The sequence below is a fragment of the Chiloscyllium plagiosum genome, unplaced genomic scaffold (genome assembly GCF_037043375.1).
Source record: "Chiloscyllium plagiosum isolate Xiang-an unplaced genomic scaffold, Cpla_swu_hap1 HiC_scaffold_28, whole genome shotgun sequence".
In the NCBI taxonomy this organism is placed as follows: domain Eukaryota; kingdom Metazoa; phylum Chordata; class Chondrichthyes; order Orectolobiformes; family Hemiscylliidae; genus Chiloscyllium; species Chiloscyllium plagiosum.
Window position 1 is genome coordinate 31,164,971 of NW_028270166.1, and position 22,110 is coordinate 31,187,080.

Here is a 22,110-nt window from a genome sequence, read left to right on the forward strand (position 1 = left end):
GCCCAGTCACAGTCAGTGCACCGATAATTGTAAACTGGTCACAGACAGTACACGGAGAACTATACCCCAGTCACAGTCAGTGCCCAGCAAACTGTACCCCAGTCACAGTCAGTGCACAGAGGACTGTACCCCGGTCTCAGTCAGTGCCCAGCACACTGTACCCCAGTCACAGTCAGTGCACAGAGAACTGCAGCCCAGTCACAGTCAGCGCACAGCTAACTGTACCCCGTTCTCAGTCAGTGCCCAGCAAACTGTACCCCAGTCACAGTCAGTACACAGAGAACTGTAGCCCAGTCACAGTCAGTGCACAGAGAACTGTAGCCATGTCACAGTCAGTGCACAGAGAACTGTACCCCGTTCTCAGTCAGAGCCCAGCAAACTGTACCCCAGTCACAGTCAGTGCCCAGCAATCTGTACCCGTCACAGTCAGTGCACAGAGAACTGTACCCCAGTCACAGTCAATGCCCAGAGAACTATGCACCAGTCACAGTCAGTGCCCAGCAAACTGTACCTCAGTCAAAGTCAGTGCACAGAGGACTATACCCCAGTCACAGTCATACCCAGAGAACTATACACCAGTCACAGTCAGTGCCCAGCAAACTGTACCTCAGTCAAAGTCAGTGCACACGAAACTATACCCCAATCCCAGTCAGTGCACTGAGAACTGTAGCCCAGTAACAGTCTGCACCCAGAGAACTGTACCACAGTCACAGTCAGTGCCCAGCAAACTGTACCTCAGTCAAAGTCAGTGCACACAGAACTATACCCCAATCCCAGTCAGTGCACAGAGAACTGTACCCCAGTCACAGTCAGTGCCCAGCAAACTGTACCCCAGTCACAGTCAGTGCCCAGCAGTCTGTACCCGTCACAGTCAGTTACCAGCAAACATTACCCCAGCCACAGTCAGTGCCCAGCAAACTGTACCCCAGTCACAGTCAGTGCCCAGCAAACTGTACCCCAGTCACAGTCAGTGCCCAGAGAACTGTACCCCAGTCACAGTCAGTGCACAGAGAACTGTACCCCAGTCACAGTCAGTGCCCAGCAAACTGTACCCCAGTCTCAGTCAGTGCCCAGCAATCTGTACCCGTCACAGTCAGTGCACAGAGAACTGAACCCCATTCACAGTCAGTGCCCAGCAACCTGCACCCCAGTCACAGTCAGTGCACAGCAAACTGCACCGCAGTCACAGTCAGTGCCCAGAGAACTGTACCCCTGTCACACTCAGTGCACAGATAACTGTAACCCGGTCACAGTCAGTGCCCAGAGAACTGTACCCCAGTCACAGTCAGTGCCCAGAGAACTGGACCCCAGTCACAGTCAGTGCACAGAGAACTGTACCCCGGTCTCAGTCAGAAACAAGCAAACTGTACCCCAGTCACAGTCAGCGCACAGAGAACTGTACCCCAGTCACAGTCAGTATCAAGAGAACTGTAGCCCAGTCACAGTCAGTGCACCGAGAACTGTAACCCGGTCACAAACAGTGCACAGAGAACTATACCCCAGTCACAGTCAGTGCCCAGCAAACTGTACCCCAGTCACAGTCAATGCACAGAGGACTGTACCCCAGTCACAGTCAGTACCCAGAGAACTGTACCCCAGTCACAGTCAGTGCACGGATAACTGTACCCCGTTCTCAGTCAGTGCCCAGCAAACTGTACCCCAGTCACAGTCAGTGCCCAGCAGTCTGTACCCGTCACAGTCAGTTACCAGCAAACTTTACCCCAGCCACAGTCAGTGCCCAGCAAACTGTACCCCAGTCACAGTCAGTGCCCAGCAAACTGTACCCCAGTCACAGTCAGTGCCCAGAGAACTGTACCCCAGTCACAGTCAGTGCCCAGCAAACTCTACCCCAGTCACAATCACTGCACAGAGAACTGCACCCCAGTAACTGTCAGTACCCAGCAAACTGTACCATGTCACAGTCAGTGCCCAGCAAACTGTACCCCACTCACATTCAGAGCACGGAGAACTGTACCCCAGTCTCAATCAGTGCCCAGCAATCTGTACGCGTCAGTCAGTGCACAGAGAACGGTACCCCATTCACAGTCAGTGCCCAGCAAACTGTATCCCAGTCACAGTCAGTGCACAGAGAACTGCACCGCAGTCACAGTCAGTGCCCAGAAACTGTACCGCAGTCACAGTCAGTGCACAGAGAACTGTACCCCAGTCACAGTCAGTGCCCAGAGAACTGTACCCCAGTCACAGTCAGTGCCCAGAAACTGTACCGCAGTCACAGTCAGTGCACAGAGAACTGTACCCTGATCTCAGTCAGTGCCCAGCAAACTGTACCACAGTCACATTCAGTGCACAGAGAACTGTACCCCAGTGACAGTCAGTGCCCTGCAAACTGTTCCTCAGTCACAGTCAGTGCCCAGCAATCTGTACCCGTCACAGTCAGTGCACAGAGAACTGTACCCCGGTCTAAGTCAGTGCCCAGAGAACTGTACCCCAGTCACAGTCAGTGACCAGCAAACTGTACCCCAGTCACATTCAGAGCACAGAGAACTGTACCCCAGTCACAGTCAGTGCCCAGCAAACGCTACCCCAGTCACAGTCAGTGCCCAGAGAACTGTACCCCAGTCACAGTCAGTGCACAGCAAAAAGTACCTCAGTGACAGTCAATGCCCAGAAGACTGTACCCAAATCCCAGTCAGTGCCCAGAGAACTATGCCACAGTCACAGTCAGTACAGAGAGAATTGTACCCCAGTCACAGTCAGTGCAAAGAGAACTGTACCCCAGTCACAGTCAGTACACAGAAAACTGTACCCCAGTCACAGTCAGTACCCAGCAAACTGTACCATGTCACAGTCAGTGCCCAGCAAACTGTACCCCACTCACATTCAGAGCACAGAGAACTGTACCCCAGTCTCAGTCAGTGCCCAGCAAACTGTATCCCACTCACATTCAGAGCACAGAGAACTGTACCCCAGTCACAGTCAGTGACCAGCAAACTGTACCCCAGTCACATTCAGAGCACAGAGAACTGTACCCCAGTCACAGTCAGTGCCCAGCAAACTCTACCCCAGTCACAGTCAGTACACAGCAAACTGTACCCCAGTCACAGGGTCAGTGCCCAGCAAACTGTACAGGTCACAGTCAGTGCACAGAGAACTGTACCCCAGTCACAGTCAGTGCCCAGAGACCTATACCATAGTCACAGTCAGTACACAGAGAACTGTACCCCAGTCACAGTCAGTGCACAGAGAACTGTACCACAGTCACAGTCAGTGCCCAGAGGAACTATACCCCAGTCACAGTCAGTGCCCAGCAAACTGTACCTCAGTCAAAGTCAGTGCACAGAGAACTATACCACAGTCACAGTCAGTGCACAGAGAACTGTACCCCAGTCACAGTCAGTACCCAGAGAACTGTAGCCCAGTCACAGTCAGTGCACCGATAATTGTAACCCGGTCACAGACAGTGCACAGAGAACTATACCCCAGTCACAGTCAGTGCCCAGCAAACTGTACCTCAGTCACAGTCAGTGCACAGAGGACTGTACCCCAGTCACAGTCAGTGCACAGAGAACTGTACCCCGGTCTCATTCAGTGACCAGCAAACTGTGCCCCAGTCACATTCAGTGCACAGAAAACTGTAGCCCAGTCACAGTCAGTGCACAGCGAACTGAACCCCGTTCTCAGTCAGTGCCCAGCAAACTGTACCCCAGTCACAGTCAGTACACAGAGAACTGTAGCCCAGTCACAGTCAGTGCACAGAGAACTGTAGCCAAGTCACAGTCAGTGCACAGAGAACTGTACCCCGTTTTCAGTCAAGCCAGCAAACTGTACCCCAGTCACAGTCAGTGCCCAGCAATCTGTACCCGTCACAGTCAGTGCACAGAGAACTGTACCCCAGTCACAGTCAGTGCCCAGAGAACTATACACCAGTCACAGTCAGTGCCCAGCAAACTGTACCTCAGTCAAAGTCAGTGCACAGAGGACTCTACCCCAGTCACATTCAGTGCACAGAGAACTGTAACCCAGTCACAGTCAGTGCACAGAGAACTGTAGCCCAGTCACAGTCAGTGCACAGAGAACTGTTTCCCAGTCACAGTCAGTGCACAGAGAACTGTAGCCCAGTCACAGTCAGTGCACAGAGAACTGTTGCCCAGTCACAGTCAGTGCACAGAGAACTGTACCCCGTTCTCAGTCAGTGCCCAGCAAACTGTACCCGAATCACAGTCAGTGCCCAGCAATCTGTACCCGTCACAGTCAGTGCGCAGAGAACAGTACCCCCGTCACAGTCAGTGCCCAGCAAACTGTACCCCAGTCACACTCAGTACCCAGAGACCTGTACCCCGGTCACAGGGGCAGTGCCCAGCAAACTGTACCCCAGTCACAATCACTGCACCAAGAACTGTACCCCAGTCACAGTCAGTACCCAGCAAACTGTACCCCAGTCACAGTCAGTGCCCAGCAAACTGTACCCCAGTCACATTCAGAGCACAGAGAACTAATCCCCAGTGACAGTCATTGCCCAGCAAAGTGAACCCCAGTCTCTGTCAGTGCCCAGCAAGCTGTACCCGTCACAGTCAGTGCACAGAGAACTGTACCCCATTCACAGTCAGTGCCCAGCAAACTGTACCCCAGTCACAGTCAGTGCCCAGCAAACTGCACAGCAGTCATAGTCAGTGCCCAGAGAACTGTACCCCAGTCACAGTCAGTGCAAAGAGATCTGTAACCGGGTCACAGTCAGTGCACAGCAAACTGCACCGCAGTCACCGTCAGTGCCCAGAGAACTGTACTCCAGTCACAGTCAGTGCACAGAGATCTGTAACCGGGTCACAGTCAGTGCATAGAGGACTGTACCCCATTTACAGTGAGTGCCCAGCAAACTGTATCCCAGTCACAGTCAGTGCACAGAGAACTGCACCGCAGTCACAGTCAGTGCCCAGAAACTGTACCGCAGTCACAGTCAGTGCACAGAGAACTGTAACCCGGTCACAGTCAGTGCACAGAGAACTGTACCCCAGTCACAGTCAGTGCCCAGAAACTGTACCGCAGTCACAGTCAGTGCACAGAGAACTGTACCCTGATCTCAGTCAGTGCCCAGCAAACTGTACCACAGTCACAGTCAGTGCACAGAGAACTGTACCCCAGTGACAGTCAGTGCCCAGCAATCTGTACACGTCACAGTCAGTGCACAGAGAACTGTACCCCGGTCGAAGTCAGTACGCACAGAACTGTACCACAGTCACAGTCAGTGCACAGAGAACTGTACCCCAGTCACAGTCAGTGCCCAGAGAACTGTACCCCAGTCACAGTCAGTGCCCAGCAAACTGTACCCCAGTCACATTCAGAGCACAGAGAACTGTACCCCAGTGACAGTCAGTGCCCAGCAAACTGTACCCCAATCACAGTCAGTGCCCAGCAAACTGTACCCATCACAGTCAGTGCACAGAGAACTGTACCCCAGTCACAGTCAGTGCCCAGCAAACGGTACCCCAGTCACAGTCCGTACACAGAGAACTGTACCCCAGTCACAGTCAGTGCACAGCAAAAAGCACCTCAGTCACAGTCAATGCCCAGAAAACTGTACCCAAATCACAGTCAGTGCCCAGAGAACTGTACCACAGTCACAGTCAGTACAGAGAGAATTGTACCCCAGTCACAGTCAGTGCCTAGCAAACTGTACCCCAGTCACAGTCAGTACACAGCAAACTGTACCCCAGTCACAGGGTCAGTGTCCAGCAAACTGTACAGGTCACAGTCAGTGCACAGAGAACTGTACCCCAGTCACAGTCAGTGCCCAGAGGAACTATACACCAGTCACAGTCAGTGCCCAGCAAACTGTACCCCAGTCCCAGTCAGTGCACAGAGAACTGTATCCTGGTCACAGTCAGTGCCCAGAGAACTGCACCCCAGTCACAGTCAGTGCGCAGAGAACTATACACCAGTCACAGTCAGTGCCCAGAAAACTGTACCTCAGTCAAAGTCAGTACCCAGAGAACTGTAGCCCAGTCACAGTCAGGGCACCAATAATTGTAACCCGGTCACAGACAGTGCACAGAGAACTATACCCCAGTCACAGTCAGTGCCCAGCAAACTGTACCTCAGTCACAGTCAGTGCACAGAGGACTGTACCCCAGTCACAGTCAGTGCACAGAGAACTGTACCCCGGTCTCATTCAGTGCCCAGCAAACTGTGCCCCTGTCACATTCAGTGCACAGAAAACTGTAGCCCAGTCACAGTCAGTGCACAGCGAACTGTACCCCGTTCTCAGTCAGTGCCCAGCAAACTGTACCCCAGTCACAGTCAGTACACAGAGAACTGTACCCCAGTCACAGTCAGTGCACAGAGAACTGTAGCCAAGTCACAGTCAGTGCACAGAGAACTGTACCCCGTTCTCAGTCAGAGCCCAGCAAACTGTACCCCAGTCACAGTCAGTGCCCAGCAATCTGTACCCGTCACAGTCAGTGCACAGAGAACTGTACCCCAGTCACAGTCAGTGCCCAGAGAACTATACACCAGTCACAGTCAGTGCCAGCAAACTGTACCTCAGTCAAAGTCAGTGCACAGAGGACTCTACCCCAGTCACATTCAGTGCAGAGAGAACTGTACCCCAGTCACTGTCAGTGCCCAGACAACTATACCCCAGTCACAGTCAGTGCCCAGCAAACTGTACCCCAGTCGCAGTCAGTGCACAGAGAACTGTACCCCAGTCACAGTCAGTGCCCAGCCAACTGTACCCCAGTCACAGTCAGTGCACAGAGAACTGTACCCCAGTCACAGTCAGTGCACAGAGAACTGTACCCAGGTGACACTCAGTGCAGAGAGAACTGTACCCCAGTCACTGTCAGTGCCCAGACAACTATACCCCAGTCACAGTCAGTGCCCAGCAAACTGTACCCCAGTCGCAGTCAGTGCACAGAGAACTGTACCCCAGTCACAGTCAGTACACAGAGAACTGTACCCCAGTCACAGTCAGTGCCCAGCAAACTGTACCCCAGTCGCAGTCAGTGCCCAGCAAACTGTACCCCAGTCACAGTCAGTGCCCAGCAATCTGTACCCGTCATAGTCAGTGCACAGAGAACTGTAACCCAATCACAGTCAGTGCCCAGCAAATTGTTACCCCAGTCAATGTCAGTGTACAGCAAACTGTAACCCAGTCACAGTCAGTACACAGAGAACTCTACCCCAGTCACATTCAGAGCACAGAGAACTGTACCCCTGTCACAGTCAGTGCCCAGAGAACTGTACCTCAGTCACAGTCAGTGCCCAGAGAACTATACCCCAGTCACAGTCAGTGCACAGAGAACTATACCCCAGTCACAGTCATGCACAAACAACTATACCCCAGTAACAGTCAGTGCCCAGACAACTATACCCCAGTCACAGTCAGTGCCCAGCAAACTGTACCCCAGTCACAGTCAGTACACAGAGAACTGTACCCCAGTCACAGTCAGTGCCCAGCAAACAGTACCCCAGTGACAGTCAGTGCCCAGCAAACTGTACCCCAATCACAGGGTCAGTGCCCAGCAAACTGTACCCCAGTCACAGTCAGTGCACAGAGAACTGTACCCCAGTCACAGTCAGTGCACAGAGAACGAGACCACAGTCACAGTCAGTACACAGAGAATTGTACCCCAGTCACAGTCAGTGCCCAGAAAACTGTACCCCAGTCACAGTCAGTACACAGAGAACTGTACCCCAACCACAGTCAGTGCACAGAGAACTATACCCCAGTCACAGTCAGTAAACAGAGAATTGTACCCCAGTCACAGTCAGTGCCCAGCAAACTGTACCTCAATCACAATCAGTGCACAGAGAACTGTACCCCTGTCACAGTCAATGCCCAGCAAACTGTACCCCTGTCATAGTCAGTGCCCAGCAAACTGTACCCAAGTCATAGTCAGTGCACAGCAAACTGTACCCCGGTCACAGTCAGTCCACAGAGAACTGTACCCCAGTCACAGTCAGTGCCCAGAGAACTGGACCCCAGTCACAGTCAGTGCAGAGAGAACTATACCCCGGTCACAGTCAGTACCCAGAGAACTGTAGCCCAGTCACGGTCAGTGCACAGAGAACTATAACCCGGTCACAGTCAGTGCACAGAGAACTGTACCCCAGTTACAGTCAGTGCACGGAGATCTGTACCCCAGTCGCAGTCAGTGCCCAGAGAACTATACACCAGTCACAGTCAGTGAACAGAGAACTGTACCCCAGTCACAGTCAGTACCCACAGAACTGTAACCCAGTCACAGTCAGTGCCCCGAGAACTGTAACCCGGTCACAGACAGTGCACAGAGAGCTATACCCCAGTCACAGTCAGTGACCAGGAAACTGGACCTCAGTCACAGTCAGTGCACAGAGAACTGTAACCCGGTCACAGTCAGTGCACAGAGAACTGTACCCCAGTCACAGTCAGCGCCCAGAGAACTGGACCCCAGTCACAGTCAGTGCACAGAGAACTGTACCCTGGTGTCAGTCAGTGCCCAGCAAACTGTACCGCAGTCACAATCAGTGCACAGAGAACTGTACCACAGTCACAGTCAGTACCCAGCAAACTGTACCCCAGTCACAGTCAGTGCCAGCAAACTGTACCCCTGTCACATTCAGAGCATAGAGAACTGTACCCCAGTCACAGTCAGTGCCCAGCAAACTGTATCCCAGTCACAGTCAGTGCACAGAGGACTGTACCCCAGTCACAGTCAGTGACCAGGAAACTGGACCTCAGTCACAGTCAGTGCACAGAGAACTGTAACCCGGTCACAGTCAGTGCACAGAGAACTGTACCACAGTCACAGTCAGCGCCCAGAGAACTGGACCCCAGTCACAGTCAGTGCACAGAGAACTGTACCCTGGTGTCAGTCAGTGCCCAGCAAACTGTACCGCAGTCACAATCAGTGCACAGAGAACTGTACCCCAGTCACAGTCAGTGCCCAGCAAACTGTACCCATGTCACATTCAGAGCATAGAGAACTGTACCCCAGTCACAGTCAGTGCATAGAGAACCTTAGCCCAGTCACAGTCAGCGCACAGAGAACTGTACCCCAGTCACAGTCAGTATCCAGAGAACTGTAGCCCAGTCACAATCAGTGCCCAGCAAACTGTAACCCAGTCACAGTCAGTGCCCAGAGAACTGTACCCCAGTCACAGTCAGTGCCCAGAGACCTATACCATAGTCACAGTCAGTACACAGAGAACTGTAGCCCAGTCACAGTCAGTGCACAGAGGACTGTACCCCAGTCACAGTCAGTGCCCAGAGAACTGGACCCCAGTCACAGTCAGTGCACAGAGAACTGTACCCCAGTCACAGTCAGTGCCCAGAGAACTGGACCCCTGTCACAGTCAGTGCACAGAGAACTGTACCCCGGTCTCAGTCAGTGCCCAGCAAATTGTACCCCAGTCACAGTCAGTGCACAGAGAACTGTAGCCCAGTCACAGTCAGCGCACAGAGAACTGTACCCCAGTTACAGTCAGTATCCAGAGAACTGTAGCCCAGTTACTGTCAGTGCACTGAGAACTGTAACCCAGTCACAGACAGTGCACAGAGAACTATACCCCAGTCACAGTCAGTGCCCAGCAAACTGTACCCCAGTCACAGTCAATGCACAGAGGACTGTACCCCAGTCACAGTCAGTGCCCAGCAGTCTGTACCCGTCACAGTCAGTTACCAGCAAACTGTACCCCAGTCACAGTCAGTGCCCAGAGAACTGTACCCCGGTCTAAATCAGTGCCCAGCAAACTGTACCCCAGTCACAATCACTGCACAGAGAACTGTACCCCAGTAACTGTCAGTACCCAGCAAACTGTACCATGTCACAGTCAGTGCCCAGCAAACTGTACCCCACTCACATTCAGAGCACAGAGAACTGTACCCCAGTCTTAGTCAGTGCCCAGCAATCTGAACCCCACTCACATTCAGAGCACAGAGAACTGTACCCCAGTCTCAGTCAGTGCCCAGCAATCTGTACCCGTCACAGTCAGTGCACAGAAAACTGTACCCCATTCACAGTCAGTGCAAAGAGGACTGTATCCCAGTCACAGTCAGTGCCCAGCAAACTGCACCGCAGTCACAGTCAGTGCCCAGAAACTGTACCGCAGTCACAGTCAGTGCACAGAGAACTGTAACCCGGTCACAGTCAGTGCACAGAGAACTGTTCCCCAGTCACAGTCAGTGCCCAGAGAACTGTACCACAGTCACAGTCAGTGCCCAGAAACTGTACCGCAGTCACAGTCAGTGCTCAGAGAACTGTACCCTGGTCTCAGTCAGTGCCCAGCAAACTGTACCCCAGTCACAGTCAGTGCACAGAGAACTGTACCCCAGTCACAGTCAGTACCCAGCAAACTGTACCCCAGTCACAGCCAGTGCCCAGCAAACTGTACCCCAGTCACATTCAGGGCACAGAGAACTGTACCCCAGTGACAGTCAGTGCCCAGCAAACTGTACCCCAGTCACAGTCAGTGCCCAGCAATCTGGATCCGTCACAGTCAGTGCACAGAAAACTGTACCCCGGTCTAAGTCAGTACCCACAGAACTGTACCCCAGTCACAGTCAGTGCACAGAGAACTGTACCCCAGTCACAGTCAGTGCCCAGAGAACTGTACCCCAGTCACAGTCAGTGCCCAGCAAACTGTACCCCAGTCACATTCAGAGCACAGAGAACTGTACCCCAGTGACAGTCAGTGCCCAGCAAACTGTACCCCAATCACAGTCAGTGCCCAGCAAACTGTACCCATCACAGTCTGTGCACAGAGAACTGTACCCCAGTCACAGTCAGTGCCCAGCAAACGGTACCTCAGTCACACTCAGTGCCCAGCAAAGTGTAACCCAGTCACAGTCAGTGCCCAGACAACTGTACCCCAGTCACAGTCAGTGCCTAGCAAACTGTACCCCAGTCACAGTCAGTACACAGCGAACTGTACCCCAGTCACAGTCAGTGCACAGCAAAAAGTACCTCAGTCACAGTCAGTGCCCAGCAAACTGTACCCCAGTCACAGTCAGTGCCCAGAAAACTGTACCCCAGTCACAGTCAGTGCCCAGAGAACTGTACCCCGGTCACAGTCAGTGCCCAGAGAACTGTACCCCAGTCACAGTCAGTGCCCAGAGAACTGTACCCCAGTCACAGTCAGTGCCCAGAGAACTGTACCCCAGTCACAGTCAGTGCCCAGAGAACTGTACCCCAGTCACAGTCAGTGCACAGAGAACTGTACCCCAGTCACAGTCTGGATGCTGTGAATTGCACCCGGTCACCGGGGTACAGATTCAGGAAAAGAGTTGAAGGATAGAGGGTTTGAATGTGGTCTCAGTCATACGTGTGAGTGTCTGATATTGTACGGTGGGACAGTGTGTGTCTTCTGTTGTTCTGGATTCATTCTGTTCTTTTCATTTCCCTTAAGAAAGCTTTGACTGTTACGAAAGCACAATCCCACAGGTCTAGTGAGGAAGGAATTTGAGGGGATGCCAATCTCAATGCATTCATGTTCAAAGATGTGTAGGTTAGGTGGATTGGCCATGCTAAATTGCCCCATAGTGTCCAGGGATGTGCAGACTAGGTGGGTTAACCATGATTAATGTGGGGTTACAGGGATAAATTAGGGGTACTGGGTATAGGTGGGATACGCATCGGAGGGTTGGTGTGGACTTGATGGGCTGAATGGCCTGCCTCTGCACTGTCAGGATTCTCTGATTCAATGATTCTATGGTGTGATAGATAGACATTAGGAGCCAGAGCAGGAGCTAGACCTCAAGTGAATTATTGTCCTCTTGATATTGAGCCCTTAACCCAAATGAAACCAGATGATTAGGCATTTATGTTTCATTGGTACCTAATTATATTTTCTAATCTTCAGCTTTAGGGCCCTTAAACATCAATGGAGTCAAAGTTCTTTGCCTCCAGTTCGGCAATAAATCATCAAAATTCCTCACTGCTTCTCCTTTCGCACAAAGCACAGAATAAGAAACAACTAATAGTCTACCTTAACATGGCACTGGTTTAGCCTCTGAGATTTACTTCAGGAACAAAGTCCGGATATTCAAACATGCTTTAAGCATTTTTCAATTACCTTGGGACCAAATCCTAATCAACGAAATCTTAGTTTAACAGGTTCCTGTTTGGACACCAATGTCTATAAACCCTCAAAACCGCATTATTTTTGGAGAAATTAACTTAGAATGGGTGTCAGTTCTCAGCTGCATTTAAGGCCCGTGTTTACCTCTGTCCTGTTCGTGTGAGATTAGTGATTATACTAATTTATTCAGGGGGTATCACACTGTGATAGGTGATTGACAAAGCGGTGATTAGTCTGTATTAGAACTCACCTGTCTTCATTCATCCGAAACTCAGGAATTACATCTCACTGTAGCTTCCTCTTCTCTGCCCTTACAATGTTCGAAATTTAACACTGAAAATACTCTCTTCTACTGAAAATAATTATTTTTCAGGAATTTAACATGCCTTACTTCAGTTTTTTTCATACAATTTAGTCTTTTACAGCTCAACTTGATGCCACTTAATTACTACTTGATTCGGTTCATCCTATCTTTCTAATCATGAGGATATCCTGCTGTGCAGTTCTTAGCCATTCTCAGGCAACTGATATCTTGATGGATAAATGCTCCCGAACCTTTAATTCCTATCCTGTTCCTGTTGCAGGCTAGTGCGCACTGATTAATTTATCATCTTTAATCGGTCATCAGTTAGTAATTCAAGCTGAATAAAACCATACAATAATAAGAATGTCTATTTTATCTAATCATAGTTCAACTATTAAAATGGATTTAGAGCAGTGAGCTTCTGTTAAAACAGATGATTAGAGAACATGCTATCTTTGGATCTGGAGTTTATATTGGAATGATTTGCTTATAAAGCAGTCAGATCCAATGGACGTCAGTATAAAGAGTTTGGGGCGGAAGATTGGGATTTCCTTTTGGGATCTTTATCTTTCGGTGACTGAGTTTTAAACTGATATTAGTACAAATCAGTTCCTCAGGAACAACAACAACTTATGCCTATGTAGTGCCTTTAATATAGTAAGACATCCCAAGTTGCTTCATGGGAGAATTATCTGGGGAGGGGAGTCAGTGTATATGTCTTAGTGACTACAGTGAGAAAATGGAAAACCGAATCATAATAGGACAGGTAGCCAGAAGTTTGGTCAGAGCAGAATGTTTTAAATAGCATCATAAAAGAAGTCGAGAAGGTTCAAGGATGGTACTCCAGAACACAGAGCCTAGTAGCTGATGGTGCAATGGAAACTGTAGTGAGCACATCAAGCCAGGAATTCATTAAGAAACACGAACAAAAGTTGGCAAGTGTGGATGTGACGCTATGATAAAACAGCCTTATTACTTTAATTGTTCGGTCCAACTCTGATATTCGTATCAACTCAGTTCTACTTATTCCCAGTGCTTGCATAATGGAGGGCGAAGGGGTGATGCGAAGTATGTGTCCTTCTGTAAGTATTGCTCGTGATCCACTGTTACATGCAGACATAAGAAATATGTGAAACTGTTTAAACCAACCCTGAAATACATTTCCCATCAGCCTCATGCCCTCCTGGAGGAGAATCTACCTTACTGTCTCTCTATTGAACACTAGCACATTCATAATCACAGCACGGGCTGATAATTTCACTTGCATTATTTGTTAAGTCAGATGGGAGGAAATTTTCACCATTTTTGTTTGAACTATTTACATGTAAAATTTAATATCAATAGATCTCACCAAAGTTGTCAAATTCTGGTGGGCAAGTTGTTGGAGGGAATCCGGGGGGACAGGATGTACGTGTATTTGGAAAGGCAAGGACTGATTAGGGATAGTCAACAAGGCTTTGTGCATGGGAAATCATGTCTCACAAACTTGATTGAGTTTTTTGAAGAAGTAACAAAGAAGATTGATGAGGGCAGAGCAGTAGATGTGATCTATATGGATTTTAGTAAGGCGTTCGACAAGGTTCCCCATAGGAGACTGATTAGCAAGGTTAGACCTCATGGAATACAAGGAGAATGAGCCATTTGGATATAGAACTGGCTCAAAGATAGAAGACAGAGGGTGGTGTTGGAGGGTTGTTTTTCAGACTGGAGGCCTGTGACCAGTAGAGTGCCACAAGGATCGGTGCTGGGTCCTCTACTTTTTGTCATTTACATAAATGATTTGATGCGAGCATAAGAGGTATAGTTAGTAAGTTTGCAGATGACACCAAAATTGGAGGTGCAGTGGACAGCCAAGAGGGTTACCTCAGATTACAACAGGATCTAGACCAGGTGGGCCAATGGGCTGAGAAGTGGCAGATGGAGTTTAATTCAGATAAATGCGAGGTGCTGCATTTTGGGAAAGCAAATCTTAGCAGGACTTATACACTTAATGGTAAGGTCCTAGGGAGTGTTGCTGAACAAAGAGAACTTGGAGTGCAGGTTCATAGCTCCTTGAAAGTGGAGTCGCAGGTAGATAGGATAGTGAAGAAGGTGTTTGGTATGCTTTCCCTTTATTGGTCAGAGTATTGAGTACAGGAGTTGGGAGGTCATGTTGCGGCTGTACAGGACATTGGTTAGGCCACTATTGGAATATTGTATGCAATTCTGGTCTCCTTCCTATCAGAAAGATGTTGTGAAACTTGAAAGGGTTCAGAAAAGATTTACAAGGATGTTGCCAGGGTTGGTGGATTTGAGCTATAGGGAGGGGCTGAACAGGCTGGGGCTGTTCTCACTGGAGCGTCGGAGGCTGAGGGGTGACCTTGTAGAGGTTTATAAAGTTATGAGAGGCATGGATAGGATAAATAGACCCCTGGAGTGGGGTAGTCCAGAACTAGAGGGCATAGGTTTAGGGTGAGAGGGGAAAGGTATAAAAGAGACCTAACGGGCAACGTTTTCACACAGAGTGTGGCACATGTATGGAATGAGCTGGCAGAGATGTGGTGGAGGCTGGTACAATTGCAACATTTAAGAGGCATTTGGATGGGTATATGAATAGGAAGGGTTTGGAGGGATATGGGCCGGGTGCTGGCAGGTGGGACTAGATTGGGTTGGGATATCTGGTCGGCATGGACAGGTTGGACCGAAGGGTCTGTTTCCATGCTGTACATCTCTATGACTCTTACAGACCACCAGTTCTTGGCTCCAGTTGTCTATTGATAACTTAGATTCTTTATGGACCTGATCCAACTAAGTGCAGATTTTGGGAAAAGTTACTTCAACTCATAGAGTTATAGAGTCGTAGAGATGTACAGCATGGAAACAGACCCTGAAGATGTGTTATTCAAGATATTTATTTATATTATTATTGACTGTTTATATATTATATATATATATTATACAGAATGTTTTAGAATACTTTACAATTGATGAGATTGGCCACAGCAGCAATAATGTTGCACTTGCAAGGGACAAGTTGCCTGGATGGAGTCACCAAATCTGCAAAATATTGAGAGAGGTCACATAACTCCGTTTGTGGTTGAAGTAGTGTTGGATTTGGACGCAGTCTGAGATAACTTGTAATTGGAGCAACAACTTTTGTCTTCTCTTTTTTTCACTAACACCAAAGTGTGAGTTGAAAACCCACTGCTATTCTTTATCACCATAAGCAGAGGGTTCTAAAGGAGAATTCAGATTCTACTACTACTGCCTCCAAAAAACGCAAATCCAGCCAGATATATCTGATCCAGGAAGTCCAAATGCCTTCAGTTTGTGCACTAAGTGATTTCAGCTACAGACCAACATTTGGGACAATCTGCAAATCATTCATTTTCTTGACTTTAACTGTCAATTGGACAATGTACTTTTAAGATAATACTCTGCAATAATAAGATTATACGTGTGTGTGTGTGGGGGGGGGGTTTAATTGTATATATCTGCACAGTTTATAAAGCTTGTTAACAATCTTTGCATCAAGCTGAAGTGAGTACTGTTTGCAATAATCTAGTTCTTGTTATTTAAAGAACCTGGCTGACTTGTTTCTTATACTGAGCCATATACAGTCAGATAGTTACAGCCAAACTATTGCCAATACTACCTTTTTAAATACAGACTTGGTTGTGACTAGTGGAGGAGTGGAACAGGGAAATGAGACAGTTCACTGTTCCAATTAGATCATATCACCTGACAGGAAGCTTCTAATAGCAATCGAGGGAATTATCCAGGCACATAATTGAATGTTGTGCCAATATCACTTTGACTGTACTGACAGTAGGTTCCTGAAGTAACTGAAAGATTCTCTTTATGGGGTATCGTTATTTTATCTTCTGCTTCGTGTAGAATGCCCGATCAGAAAGAGAGCCACTAAGATCCATTATAACATTGGCAATTGGACTTAAGTGTCAAACGCACTGTATTGTTCCTATCAATAGGAATTCTCAAGTCCAGAACTGGAGGGCATAGGTTTAGGGCAAGAGGGGAAAGATATAAAAGAAACCTAAGGGGCAACTTTTTCACACAGAGGGTGGTACGGGTATGGAATGTGCAGCCGGAGGATGTGGTGGAGGCTGGTACAATTGCAACATTTAAGAGGCATTTGTATGGGCATATGAATAGGAAGGGTTTGGAGGGATATGGGCCGGGTGCTGGCAGGTGGGACTAGATTGGGTTGGGATATCTGGTCGGCATGGACGGATTGGACCGAAGGGTTTGTTTCCATGCTGTACATCTCTATGACTCTATGTGTTAGCTCATATTTGAGTTCCCTTATTCTCAAAGCATTTGAGGATGAGACGTCTAAATGAGAGGCAATGAATTACCCAGATACATCTTTTATTGACCAAAGAATATTTTCTAAGTGAATGCAGACCAGAACAGGCAAGTCTCCAGCAATTACATTCAAAATGGAAAACAAAAGCTTTTTAAACTATGGCTACCATGATTTGAGCATATTTATTCTTGAAGTAAATTGTGATCTTACTGCAATTTTGCACATTTGCATAATCTTATACAGTTATTCAACAGTATTTTCCATGTATGAGGAAATACTTGAAATGAACCTTTCAAATAGTTTGGTATAAAAGGGACCAAACTGCATTTTGCAGGGCAGAACCTTTTCCATTTATATTACGATATTATAACCATGATACTTTAAGCAAGCAGCGTTCATATAGAGTAACTGCAATCACCCTAGTCTAAATGTCTGCTCCACTATTAACTGTAAGTTTGAGTTGAGCTAGCACTACAGGGATCATCAAGGTCACAGGAAGCTCTGTAACTGATATCTCTCATTTTCTTTCAGGCCAAATGTTTGTGGATCTCGATTCCATTCCTACTGTTGTCCTGGATGGAAAACATTGCCTGGTGGCAACCAATGTATTGTGCGTAAGTATTGCCAGCACTACCCACCGGGGAAACATATTTTAATCTGGGCCTCTTTGGGTTCTGTGCTTTTTCTCTTCAAAGCTAATTCCAGTCTATCATAGTTGTAGACCATTTTTGGAGTTGGTTTGAGACTGAGTTCCTGATGCAGTGATTGACGACCATATTCCAAAAATAACCCAGAATTTTTCCACCTAGTCTCAGTTTTGCAGCTGACATTGGCTCTTGGACTATCCTGTTGAGTTGCCAAGCCTCCAGGATTGTCCTGGAAACTCCAGGAATTGAAGATAAATGTCCTGAACGCTGCCAGCAACCTGTGAAGAAAGTTTCAGTAACTTGAATGATTATCATGTTTCACTTACATCCTGTGAATGTTCTTGTTTAATAGTTTCAGAAATATTAAAAATCGAAAAATAAATTACTAATTAACTATTGAAGGTGGGAGTGATGTGAATGCAGCCAGTCAATTGATCGACTTGACTTGGCTGTGAATCTAAACGAGTCCTTGGCCAGCTAATGTTTAAAATAAAATTCCATTTCACACAATCTGACAGAGCCAGATGTTACTCTTGTCATCAGATAGCTTCTTAGATTTCAGATATTCTCATCATTAACACACAAACTTAGTCACTTAAAATGAAAATAAAAATATTTACTTTTGCTTCTCCATACTTCCACTCTTTTCCCTCTTCCATTTAGATTGTTTCTCTTGTCTATCTAACTGGACCGATTGTACTTGTTCTGAGTAATTTTATTTCCATCTTCTCTCATTTGAGGTGAACTGCAATTTTTAGGAGTTGATAAGCTTTAACCAGGAAAAGAAACGGGTGTTGACGGTCAGTGGAAAGTGAAGGATTCTTGTGACAAGGACATAGAAAGCTAATTCTTGACCATGTTAAACTGTTTCAAACTGAGAAAGACTGTCACTCACTGCATAACAGCACAATATCATTGCTGACATAGCAGTGTAGGGTCATAGTAAATTTATCATGGTGTTATCAACCATCAACATATCCACAATTTGACTGTCAATATAACAGCGATTGTCATGAATGAGTCTTGGTTTCAACCAAGTTAAAGATGACCTAATGATAGCCAGTTATATCTTTGTTTGCTTTACATTAAATCAACAGTTTTTAAAGTGTGTTTCCTTCTGTAATTATTTAGCAATTTGTCGGAACACGTGTGGCGATGGATTCTGCTCCAGACCAAACATGTGCACCTGTGCCAATGGGCAACTCTCCCCAGGTTGTGGATCTGGTTCAAGTAAGTGGCATAACATTGACTGTATGGACAATGTGATAACATGCAGGCACCAAAGTCCTTCATCTAATCAATTTAATGGTTAGATATAGAATAATGAAATCTCCACATTGGCCTATCAAACACCATCATATCAAATGCAATACAAGTTAGATGCAGGGTACAACTGTATCCATGTTGGCCCAATGAACATTCTCAAGCCAGGCACAACATGAAATAATGCAAAGTCAATCTTCCTCACATCACCTATTGAACTTCAACATGTATTGCAATGTTACATCCAACAGATGGGGGAATATTTCATCTTTTTATTCCAGGTTCAATTTTAACTGAGAGGGACATGGCCAATGTCTAAGCCTGTCCCCCTAATTAACAATGGCACAACAACTCAGTTAAAGTAGAAATTAAAATTGGGACCATAAACTCAGGAGGATTAATATAGCAAAGTCTAAGTGCATAGAAACTCAGGAACAAGATCTGATGGTAGATCCTACCAATCCTTGCAGCTTTAGGTATGATCACAAGTGATTCTCTCATTGGTAAGCAGTGATTGGGTTATCCGTATCTTCTCCCTCACTTTCAGCTACCTATCACACTCTCAGATAACTTCCCTCCAACCCCACCCCCTCCCATTTATCTCTCAACCCCCCCTACCCACAAGCCTCATTCCTGATGAAGGGCTTATGCCTGAAACGTCGATTCTCCTGCTCTTCGGATGCTGAATGACTTGCTGTGCTTTTCCAGCACCACACTCTCGACTCTTATCAGTAGCTTTGCATGGACAGGCTGTGTTGGAGCAGAATGTATGAGTAATAGCGGATTGCTACATCAAAAATTTTGTGCCAGTAACAAATTGGGTTGTTCCTGACTTCACCTTTCCAGGAATCAGACTCAATTTCAATTTTCCACAGAAGGTATTTGGATATTATACAGAATGTTGTCAGGTGACTGGCTGCTTTTTTTTAGGTGCCAGGATATAAAAGCCTGGATTTGGTAATTTGGGATTGATGACTCCACTTGTCGATCAGCCCATGAAATCTCCTAGTTTCTTATCCTAAACAAATGTCTGGAGAAACTCAGCAAGTCTGGTAGCATCCAAGCAGAGAAAGCAGAGTCAATGTCCCAAGTCCAGTGACCCTTCTCTGTTGCCGGTCCAGAGGCGCTGCCAGACCTGCTGAGTTCCTCCAACAATTTCAGTTTTTGTTTCAGATCTTCAGAATATGCAGTTCTTTGCTTTATTTTAGTTTCTTATCCTATTTTCTGGATTGTTTTTTCTGTTAGTCTTACATTGACATGTATATATCAAAGATTTATAGGGCAGGTAACGATCCCTCACAAGATAAGTTTCACTTTCTAGTTAATGCCAGGGGAAAGATAAAATCTTGCTAGTTTAATAGTTTACTCCCCTTCCTCGTTATCATATGCCATATCTAAGCTCCAGAGCCTTGGAATTAAATTTCTCTGTCAGTCAAGTTTGGAGAAACTAGTTTTCCTCCTGGTTCTCAGTGTCTTTTTTTTCTAAGCCAATTGGAGGAATGGCTCCTCCAATCATGGTCAGGTTCTCTCCCATGCTTGCTGCTGATAGGTTCACCAGTGAAGAGGAGCAGTGAGCAATTCATCGTCGGGGAGTTGCCGGGGGTGTCGCTGGGGGAGTTGCTAGGGGAATCGTTGGGGGAGTTGCTGGGGAAGTCACTGGGGGAATCCCCAGGCTAATTGCCAGGGAACTCATTGGGGGAGTTGCCAGGGGAATCGCTGGTGGAATGGGAGGCTGAGAGCTGAGACCAAGGGCCTACAGCCATGACTGGCAGCAAAGATATAGGCCTTAGGAACCAAAAGCCAGAAACAAGGGGTTGAGAGCTAGTCAGGATGGGGCACCAAGAGCTGCCTTTGGCTAGGGATGGGAGGAGGAGCTTTAGGTGGAGTGTCCCTCAACTAAAGCTGGAAGGGCTTTTTACTGGATCTGGGAATTCTGTCTGCTGAATTTGTGTTGGGAATGTCAGCCAGAAGGGCCCAAAGGGCAGTGGAGGCTTCTGGAGAGTTTAGGGAGGGAGAAGCAGGCTGAAATTCTGGAGTGAGGGAAGGAAGCTGTGAGTGGAGAATCGGGTTATGGGAATAGGTGACTATAAGGTAGGGGAGTGGTTGCGGTGGGGGAGAAAGAGGCTGCATGGGAAGTGAGAGGAGAAAGTGGCTGGAAGTGAGGAATCGCAGAGGGAAAAGGAGGTTACAACAGCAATGGTGGAGTGAGTACCTAGGCTAAGATGGTTGTTCCTGGGGATGACATTTGAAAGCCATTTTGAGAGATTGTATTTCACAGGATGAAAGAAAGTGTCCATGTAGTTTGTGTTTTGAGAACCTCAGGCTGTTTGAAAGTGTTTTTCAGCCAGTGAAGTATATTTGAAGTGACGTAATGTAGACACTGTTGTAGTGTAAGAAACAGGACAGCCCACGGTTCAGCAAACAAACCAGGGATTATGACTGGCTCAACCGTTTCAGTGACGTTGTTTCAGAAATATTCAGCAGAGCGCCAGGGAAAAATCTTCTTCAGAACAGTGCCTTGCAATCTTTTAAGACCATATGTGAAGGCAGACAGAAGCCCAGTTTTCTTCCATCACATCCAAAAGAAGATGTAGCACTCAGTTAGTCATGAGCTGGCATTGCATCCTCGACTTCTGTGCTCAAGTGTCTCTCAACTTCTTTGTTTCAGAGGTCCCCACTGAACCACAATTGATACTGGTCTATTTGAAACTGTAAATACATTTGTAAGCAAGCTAGCCATTTGGAGGTCACTTTGAATATTATTTTACACTGTAAATATAAGTGTTGCATATTTCATGACTGCAGTCTGACATCTATACCATGCCTCTCATAGCCCCATTAGGAAGACCACAGTAATTGTGGAAATCAGAACAGGACAAAGTTGAGAGCCAAGGGCAAGACACATTAATTCATTGAGAATGTCTCTCATTTGAAAGCCCTTTTCTGCAGCAAAATTTCCTGTTCTTCAATTAATAATAGTCATTTGTTTTGGTCATTTAGATATAATGTTTAGTTATTATTTCAAACATGATAAAGTACGATTAATGTCTGGGAATAATACATTTTGGGGTAGAATTGCTATGCAACTTTGGTGTAGTTTTGGTCTTCATCAGAAGATCAAGAGAATATTTGGGGAAACTACAGATCATTTTTGGCATTTCATTCAGTTTTCACCAAGACTGTAAAAGATTGGGGCAAATAAATCTTAGTAATTTTTAAATAGCTGGAACATGAAAAAAAAGATAAAATACATTTGCAAATGGTTCCCCTTTTGTTAGTGTGGTGATCTGGTGGCTTCTAATTTTACATAAAAAATAAACAAACACAGGTAAATATTTTTGACAATTTTGTAAGATTTTGTAGTGATAGAATGGCTCAGCACTCGATGAGACTGTTTACCAATTGAATCTTTGCTCATTGTTGGCTCTGGAAAAAGAAACAAATCCAGTAACATTCTCCTATCGAGGGAGGGCAATGGTCATATTGTTATATGTCTAAATGATTTGAGGCTGCTTCTCTCTTCTGTTATCACAGCTGGCAGCCATACTACGCTCACAAGGAATTACAAGTATGTT

At 47.0% G+C, this 22,110-nt stretch overlaps 1 protein-coding gene across 1 annotated transcript in view; it reads left to right on the top strand.

The window, feature by feature from the left end:
- Positions 1-22,110, top strand: part of fbn3 (fibrillin 3) — a 440,729-nt gene that overhangs the window by 169,140 nt on the left and 249,479 nt on the right. The window contains exons 2-3 of the mRNA XM_087976092.1: positions 17,157-17,239; positions 18,404-18,502. Of these exons, the coding sequence (XP_087832218.1) occupies positions 17,157-17,239; positions 18,404-18,502 (182 nt within the window). The remainder of the gene's footprint in view (positions 1-17,156; positions 17,240-18,403; positions 18,503-22,110) is intronic.